This window comes from Egretta garzetta, unplaced genomic scaffold (assembly GCF_000687185.1).
Source record: "Egretta garzetta isolate BGI_Z169 unplaced genomic scaffold, ASM68718v1 scaffold452, whole genome shotgun sequence".
Taxonomy (NCBI): Eukaryota; Metazoa; Chordata; class Aves; order Pelecaniformes; family Ardeidae; genus Egretta; species Egretta garzetta.
Genome location: NW_009258796.1, coordinates 431,714 through 440,602, shown reverse-complemented (window position 1 = coordinate 440,602; position 8,889 = coordinate 431,714). Strand labels below are relative to the sequence as shown.

The 8,889-nt window shown below is 50.5% G+C and overlaps 1 protein-coding gene across 4 annotated transcripts in view; it reads left to right on the top strand.

Moving 5' to 3' along the window:
- The first annotated feature begins 6 nt into the window (after nucleotides 1-6).
- LOC118451759 overlaps nucleotides 7-8,889 on the top strand; it is a 30,055-nt gene continuing 21,172 nt past the window's right edge. The window contains exons 1-6 of one of the 4 annotated variants that reach the window (XR_004841307.1): nucleotides 7-779; nucleotides 2,585-2,722; nucleotides 2,911-3,620; nucleotides 5,055-5,145; nucleotides 5,251-5,397; nucleotides 5,534-6,176. Coding sequence is in view for 3 of the 4 variants with exons in the window: in XM_035889339.1 (XP_035745232.1) it covers nucleotides 2,656-2,722; nucleotides 2,911-3,620; nucleotides 5,055-5,145; nucleotides 5,251-5,397; nucleotides 5,534-5,730 (1,212 nt within the window). In the remaining variant the exon portion in view is untranslated. Of the gene's footprint in view, nucleotides 780-2,579; nucleotides 2,723-2,910; nucleotides 3,621-5,054; nucleotides 5,146-5,250; nucleotides 5,398-5,533; nucleotides 6,354-8,889 lie in introns of those variants that run through there. The other 3 variants (XM_035889339.1, XM_035889337.1, XM_035889338.1) reach the window with 3 other exon arrangements.

The following is an 8,889-nucleotide window of genomic DNA, read 5'->3' as shown; positions in this document are numbered from 1 at the left end:
CCTGGCACCCCTGCCTCCCCTCCCCGCTTCCTGGCCACCTCCTTGCTCCGCTAAGGGAAGATTTTTCCGCCTCCTAATGGGCTGTAGGGACTCTCGTTCCCAGGCTGGCTTCTGAGCCCTGCCTGCAGCTGGGGAGCGGGAGGCGTGCGGGGTGGAAATACAGCACGGGTGGTGCTGAGGGCTTGTGTTCAGCGTTCGGATCAGCCCCGGGTATTGCCGGAGCTGTGCTGGAGGGAAATCTCCCGCTGCGGAGACGTGTTACGCCGTAGAATAAGCTCCAGGAAAAATGAGAAATCTTCCACTTGGGGCCTTTAAAAAGGGAGGAGGAGAAAAAAGAAAGAAAACAATCCGTGGGAAGTATTGGCTTGCCAGGGGTGGGTGGCTTACTGCTAGCGAGAGTTTGTTGTCCCTGATTTTTGTAATAAAAAGGGCTCATTTGCTGCCCTCCAAATAGGGAATATTGCGGGGCCTGTGTGCCGCCCTGCGCTGTGTCGATTTATGGTATAAATTGAGCTGTTGCACAACACGCCTCCAGTGTAAAGCCAGAGGAGGGGTTTATGACCCGCTTAGTCTGATCTCCCGCATAGGAGGGGAGAGGACTTCAGAAACTCAGGTTTGGAATCAGTTTTGCAGGTGAGAGATTTGTGCTGCTTTTAAACATCGTGCCTTCCCCCATGCCCTGTCCCAGGCTCCCCAGGGCGCGTTCCAAGATGAGCTGGAGTGGTGCATTTCGCAGCTGGAGGCTCATCTCCGTCGCCTCGGCCCGGCTCTGAAGCAAGGTACGTTGCCCCTCTCGCAGTCCACAGCCGTATTCCAGCCGCCGTTCTGATTTAGCAGACCTGAACATTTTGCTGTTTCTTCTCACCCATCTGCTTCCTGTTCCTGTGTTACATGGGGTTTGTTCTAAATGCAAGGCAAGATAAAGCATTGAACTTTAAGAACTGTCTGGAAGCAACTTTATCTTTCATTCCCGTGATGCTCATTCTCCCGGTTTCCTCTGTTCTTTCTCACGTTTTCCCATCTAACAGCTTGTTGTTGGTTCTGTGTCGGTGTGTCTGGCCCTTAAGTGCCAGTAGGTTTATTTTTTGTGAAGCTTGCTCCTCACTGTTCCTGTTCCTAGGAGACATTGCATCAAAGATGAAACCCTGTAAAATACTTTTCAGAAGCCCACAGTTTGATCTAGTCAGTCCACCTCGTAGGCATAGGAAGCCACGTGTCCCGCTCCTGCGGATGGTAGTACTTAACGTTGGGAGGAGGGGAGCGGCTGCCCTTCGTGAGATGCCTCGCTGAGTGCTTGCTGGCGCACCCGGGGCTGTAGCAGTGATCAGCCTTTGCCACACACCGCGCCTGTTACAGCCGGTGCCTAGTGTCCATCAGGGGAAGGCTGCTCCTGGAGGTGAGGCAGGAGCTGAGCACAGCGGCAAGGCAAGTGGGGGCAATGTTTGGCCAGAAAAGGGCCCGTTTGCGCAGCACCTGGCCCAGCAGAGCAAAGCAGCGCTGCTGATGGCAGCCAGGCTCTGCCTGGAGTCCTGATTGCCGGAGAAGTCTGCGGTGGTGAGGCAGATCCAACCTCGAGCCAGGACTTCAAGGTCTGGATTAATGAGGTACCTGGATGCAGCAGTTCTGTGTGTGAGATCCTCAGCCTAAAATAACTCCCAAGTGAGGGAAGGGAGAGGTTCCCCTGAAGCTTCTTCTAGCTCTGTCTTCGTTACAGCTCTCATTAGCGAGCAGCCCTTGAATGCAGCCAGCTAAGCTCCTTGAAGGGGGGGGGAATGTGTGTTCGGGACCCTGACGCTCAGCGCAGTGACGATATGTCCCTCTCTTGTAGGTCGCTGCAGCCTCACTGCGGCACTGCTGCCTTGAGCGCCGTTACTCTGTTCCTAGCATGGGACTCTCGGTGTTGGATCTGCAGGGTACACCTCCTTTGGAGAGTCCCAGAGAGATGCACCGCAGCCAGGAGAGGGGCCCGTGCCCATTCCGAAGTGCTAGTGTAGTACATCAAGCTTTTCTGTGGCTTGGAATGTGAGAGGCAAACACTGGACGCCTGTGCGTATCTGGAGTTCCCAGACTGAGGCCTCTGGGGGCTGCTGTCGCAGAAGAACAGCTGTGCTTTTGCGAGATCGTGCTCTGACACACAGAATTGGGGTTACTGTTGCGGTCAGGGCGGTCTGTACGCGAGTCAAGCAAGGCTCCTGCTTTTCAGGGTGTACTCACTACTCAGATTTTTTTTTTTTTCCAGTTTTCCAGAGAAGAGACACCAAGCTGGGCTCCTGCCTTTGCCAGCTGATTTGGGGGAAGGGTTGCTAAGCCCTGCGTGGCTTCTGTGCCATTAGCAGCGCACTTGGTGCAGTGTAAGATTCTTACCCTATATAATAAGCAGTTAAGATCTATTATTTTGTTTTTCCTTTAAGAACATTTCAGCTTCTGGAAGCGCTTGGAGTTCCCTTTCAATCGAACGCCAGTCATGGTGGTATGAACACAGAACGCGTTCAGAGGAGACCCAGCCATCAGCATCCCACGCCGCGGTTTGTGAGGCCCACCATAACCCGTTTCTTGTCTCTCTTGGTCTTTTTCTGGAGGGCAGCAGAGGAGGCTCAGCACGTTCTCAAGGTCCTGCGCTCCCATGAGACTCCTTGTGTGAAGAAGCAACAAGTGATGCACCGTGTGTTTGGGGATTACCGTCTCAGGATGGCTGAGGATCAGAAAAGCATGGAGAAAGCAGGTGAGCTCGAGCTGTCCCTTCCGGGAGATGGTGGCGCGTGGTTCTTTTCTGTGGATCTCCTACGCTGCAGCTTCTGATCGCATTGCCTCTCTGCGGCAGTGCCTTACGGAGGGAGCTGGAGTAGCAGCGCTGTCCCCGTAGTAGGAAGCCGGCATATTGACAGAAACGTTATTCTTTGCCTTTTCTAGATGTGCAACCTGGTGATGTGGAAGTGCAGCAAAGCAATGGGCAGGCTTCAGAAGGTGTGGTACACGGGAAACAATCTGACCAAATCTCTGAGGCAAAGCCAGCGTGGTTCATGTCATCTGACAATGGCCTCCGATTAGATTTTACGCTTTCTGAGGTCGACCCAGAAGCAACTGGCACAGCTCTGGAAGCAGTCCCTGGTGTCAGTGGTGCTGAGCAGAGACCAACCAACGTAAGAGCCACCGAGCAGGAGGACTGGAATGGAGCCTCTGGACAAGAATCCAAGTTTGCTTTCAACTCTGCAATCCTAGACGAAGGCCATCCTCTCGTTCCATTAGTTCCAGCAAGCCAACGTACAGAGCATACAGCAGGTCCCGAAGTGGTGGGTAATTCACTGCCTGCTGAATCAGCAGGTGTGTCACAGACCTCAGCCTTGCAGAAGCCTGAGTTGACTCAAGCTGCAAGTCGTGCATCCGAAGAGGACAGAAGCCATGTCACGTTAAAGATGCCCCAACCAGAGACTGCTCCTGGAGATGCGACGGTGACAGAGAAATCAACAGCAGATGGAGCTGCCCAGAAGAAGAAAAAGAAGAAACAAAAAACATCTGCCAGTAAAAAGGAGGTGGAAGAAACTGAGGTCAACAGGAAGGCAACAGCAAAAGCTAACGGATGTCAGAATAAAGGCCCGCCCCACCAGGATGAGACCTCTCAGGTATTTAAATATTGGTGGGGTCCCATCGTTCATGAACCTTTGAGCAAAAGATAAACTCTGTCTCTTTGGGTAGGTTAGCAGTTAGCATGCAGGCTTGAGATGAAAGCTGAAGACAGAGGTTGCTGCTTATTTCTTACAGCAGCTCTTTTCTTTCTCTGCGAGACAGCTGAGGCACCGAACTAGTGGAAAGGAAGTTAATGGTCCTTCGTTGTCTGCTTCAGACTGGGGCTGAAACGTTTCCTGCTTAGCCTTGTGACGGCTAATCCTGGGAAGCTGACTGCCATCTTAAAAAAGTGAAAATAAAAAATGCAGGTAACTGTCCTCAGTCAGGGCCAGCTGGTCTCTGTGCGTGCCAAACCAGGCGCTGCGCCCCTGACTTGCGTGGTACGGGTAGGATGAATTGCTCGCTTAAGGCAAACAGCAAAGCTGAGGTGCAGAGCTGCTGGGTGCTGTAGCCAAGGCTGCGGCAGGGTCTGGTGCGAAGCCTAAGGGTGATTCCAAGAAGGTTCCCACTCTAAGGCATGGCCCAGAAATCGACCACGGCTGCAGGTTAGATGTGTTAAGGCACATTAAGGCACACCCTGAGGTTTTCTAAGCTGAGCAATAGTGAAATACAAAATTACAAAAAACTTGCTCTCGTTAATATTCTGCACTGAAGTGACGCTGCGTGTTCACCTGCCTCTCGAAGCATTGCATCCAAAGTGCTGCCTCCCCAGCAACCCTACCAATAAACACTTCTGAGTGCCAGCAACGTAGAAAGATTGGAAGGTGATGCAAAGCCCTTCCAGTCCATTGGAAGGAGACTGTTGTAAGGAAAAGACGACGACAGCATGAGGGCTTTTGTGTTTATGTGTACGTAATAGTTAAGAATTGCTTCAGTCCCAGGATGCGGCTCTGTTTCTCTCCCTTCCACTGCTCCCTTAGCCAGCTGGCTTTGCTCAATGCGACTTGGCTTCTTCTGTCTTCATAGGATTCAGCTCCCTTCTCATGCATTTCTGGTAGGGCAAGCACGCAGGAGCTGAGACACCAAGAGTTGGCTTCTGATTTTGTCAGTTGTTTGCTTTTTGATTTTGGGCAGGTTTGGGGGTAGGGCTTTTTTTGCTGTTAATGCTTATTCCTCGCATCAGTAAGTTGATTTGACAGCTTCTTTCAGAGGAAAAGCCCTGGACAGCTTTCTGGAAAAGTGCATCATCTGAACGGCAGCCAAATCCATCAAATAGAGGCAGTGAGTTGCAGCTAAACATTTTCTCAGTGCTTTAAGTTTATCCAGTGAAAAGAACTATAGGGAAAGTGTTACGAAGTCTTATGAAGTGGTCACCAGAACATGACATTTGGAATAGTCTTGACTTTATGTAGATACCTTTTTTCCTGTGTAGCAACTGCTGCTCTAAATTTTGGCTGACTGACATGCTCACTCTGCTCCATGTTGTGCAGCAGTCAGACGACCAGCTGTGGAAGGAGGTGGACTGGTGTGTGGAACAGCTGGAACTTGGCCTGAAGACACAGAAACCCACTCCAAAGCAGGGTAAGCTTTCAAGTAAACGAGAGATCTTCCCTGTGGGAAGGGTTGGCAGGTGTGGAGCCCGTGGGGAGTCAAACTGTGTGTTATTTCTCCTTTGCGCTGCTTCAGTCGAGGAGGCTCTGCGTGCCATCAAGACGCTGCGCGGTGACAAGGCTCCACTGGTGAAGAAGCGTCAGCTCATGAGGACCATGTTTGGAGACTATAGGAAGAAGATGGAGGAGGAGCGATGCAAAGAGCTGAAGCTCATGGAAACAGGTAGGAGAACTCTGCGTGCTGGGGGAAGCAAAGAGGAAAGGGCTTCTCTCCTGCCCTCCATATTGCTTTGCAGGGTGGGACCTCACTCTGTGAGGTGACTGAACATCTCTTACTGCTCTTTTCTCCCCTCTCTAAGCTGTGAAATCTGCCAGGGTCGTGGCAGTGAAGAGAAGCATCTGCAACAAGAACTGCCGGTTCATCCGGAAGTGCTCAGGAGCTTGCAGGAAAAGCCAAGGTTCCGCAGGATCCCCTTCAGAGTCACCCAGGACACTTAACACCGGCTCATGCAAATTCAAAACTTCCCGAGAAGAGTTTCGCTTCAATTTCTTGTAGGAAAGTCTTTTAGGCTAAAACTGGCTAAAAACTGTGCCAAATCTCCTGTAAACTTAAGAATGGTGGAAAGATGCTGTGCAGTAGAAGATGTTATGCAAGAACTGTATTTCCTAAAGACAGGACCCTCTTTCAGTGCCTTACCTGGACGTCTAAACCAGATCTGCCTGCTACTCATATGATCCCAAGGCTCAGTCTTCATAGTACTCCCCTGTCCTGGCACCGTGGAGAGGCACCTTTGCAAAAGATCAGCGCAGGGTCTGGAAGGACCTGCTTTTCTTTATGTGGAAGTGACATTAACCTAAGAATCTGTCTCTTATACCGAGAGATTTTCCCATTCTCCCATTGCTTTTTAAGTAGAGCGGGCCTTTCGTAGCAGGTGAGGCAGCAGTGCGTACAGACGGGAGCGGTTTGTAATGAAGATCCAGCTTCTGCCAAGATCCAGCGGTGTAAGCGTGCTGGTAGCTGAATGCTTCCACTCCGTGCGCCTGTGTGAATGCAGCTTCTGGTACCCGGAGAGCACTGGGTGATGTCTGTAATCTCTGCCATCGAGAGAGTACGGGATCAGGATCTCAGTGGAAAATGAGTGAGAATTGGTCCTTGCTCATCATCTCTTTAACTGACAGGTATAGACTTAGGAGAGCACTGCAGATGCTGATTTAATCTAGCCTAGGGATGTCAGGACAGTTGTTTCCAGACAGGGAAAGATTTTCTTGTTGCTGAAGCCCGGTTCTGGCCTGCTAGGAAGGACGCACAATCGGTTCTTAAAAAAAGAACTTTATTTCCTAAGTAGCCCAGTTACAGCCACCAGTGACTCAGGGGATAAATCAGGTGCATGCCAATCTTCGGGTGGCAGTAAAATGAACCAAGAGAGCCCAAAGATTCCCTTGTGTTTGATTTGTATCAAATTTTTATGTTCTGAAGAGTTGAGTATGTGTCTTCAGCGTTTCGATACAGCTTCAGCCGCTGAGTCCACCTCCTGTGTTCATGCAGAAAATCCTCCCCGCTCAGCCTAAAAAAGCTGAAAGAACAGAAGTCCTTTAAAAGGAAAGACGGTATCGGGTGTCCCTGGGGAGCAGTGCTTTCCTTCCTTTTTATAGTCCGGTCAGTCATCCTGTACCAGAAGCGAGAAATGGGAGTGTAGGCAGATTCCAGGGCATGCTGAGAGCAGCTGAGAGATGGTGGAAAACATTTGCTGGGAAAGACTTAAAAAAAAATAAATGGTGTTGGCGACAAAAAATTTGTTATTACTAAGCTCTGATGCAGTCAGTTGCATCTGCAAGGATATTTTGTTTGTTTGTTTGTTTAAAATATTTTAAAGACTGCCTGTGTAGGCATAAGGAGAGACTGAACCTGGGTAACCTATCTCATGACAAACGGGCAGAGGAGACTTTAAGTCTTCTGGAAATCAGTAGGTTAAAACTGGAACTCGATGGGTGAGCAGATTGTTGTTGTACTTGGCACGGAGCACTGCCGTTACCTTGACTGCAGGGAACAGCGCTATACGGTGTTTTTCGGATTTCCAGGATTTTGTATTAAATATACAAAAGCTGAGTCGCTGTCAAGCTTGCCGTGTTTTCATGCCATTTACCAAGATTAAAGAGCATCTTGTACATGACCTTGGAACTAGCGCTGTTTTCTTCCCTAGCTGGTTACGCAGCCTATGTCTGGGAAATGGTTATGGTTTTTTTCCTTGTCTTGTTTCAGGTGAAGCTGGAGTTGCTCAAATGTTACAAAATCCTGTGCTGCAGGGGGCCGCAGGGGTGTTCTGGGCAGCATTCTTACATCATTGCCTCATGCTTAGACGACATTCACAGTTAGAACAGAGAGACCAGCAAGATGGACGTTGGGTGCAACCTTCTCCAGCCAGTTTATCTCCAAGGAGGGCAGAGGAAAATGCATTTTAAATACGTCAGCGGCTTCTGTGTTTCTTCAGAGGTCTTGGTGTAATGCTGGCTTGCAGAGCCAGCCCGTATTCCCCTCACAGTGCTCCACTGTCAGAGCACTCGGAAGGCAAATGTTCGTCGCTGCGATGCTCCGTAGCCCGAGTGTCGTGCTTCACCTGCGGACCTGAATGCTGGGTCGGCTCCGCGAGCTGGCCGTGGGATCTTGGCCAAGGCGTTTCGCTTTTCTGCGTCAGCTCCCTGCTCTCGTGGTCGAGGTGATGCCTCCTGCGTTTTGACAGACATGCCCAAGTTATTTCATTAATGATTGTGTCGTGAGGAGGCAAGTCTGCTGTACTTCGCGTCTGAAATTACAGCAGTCTTTACTTTTAAGCTGTGTAATGTTTGAAGCGTCTCTGCTGCCTTGCCGTTTGTTTGAAAGGAAACAAGCAATGGCATTAGAAGTTAGGAGATGCCGTCGCTGCTCCATCAGTCCGTTCCACTATCAGAGTCACAATGCACTCTTAATGACATTTTATAAAAAAAAAAAAAAAAAAAAAAAAAAAGCTGTTTCCTCCTTTTAGCATTTCTTTCTTTAGGGTCTCAGTGCTGTTCAGGGTTTCAGTGGCAGCTCTTACTACAGCAGTGCCAGGTTTGGGTTGGGGCTTTGCTCTGCCAGTTACTGTAATGCTTGTGGCTGGAGCCCTGGTCCGTGCCCTAAGGCACTGACGACGTACGCCGGTGGGGGAGCAGGAGATGTTCTCGTCTGCTGGGAGTTCTCTGTTCTGCTGTTCTTGCGTTAAGGGAATGTAGGCCAGTTTGGGTAGAAAATCGAGCTCAGTTCTGACCTGCCTGTCTCTGCATCCGCTCCTCAGGCTTGTGCCGTGCATTTGAGGTCGGTGCAGAAGGGGTGACTGGATTCGCAGTGCCGAATCGCTCTGGCGAGTGCCCACCTAAATGCAGGGCAGCGGTGCTGGGCCCAGGCTCGTAGGCAGCAAACGGCTTGCAAGGTCTCCCAGAACTTGCCTGAGCTAAGGCCAAAGGAGTGCAAAGTACAAGAGTGCCTCTAGAGCAAACCTCGCCTAACAGCACTGCTCTCCACAGAGCAGAAGCTGGGGCTCAGCTGCTGAAGTGAGCAACGGGATGGGGGAATGCTGTCATTTCTCGGACCATTCCCAGTAGCAAAGCAGAGGAAAGGTTTCGCTTCTGGGAACAAAGTGAAGAATTTGGGAGTTGTTTCTGTGGCAGGGTGAGCCCGAGAATGTTTCCACACAGAGGC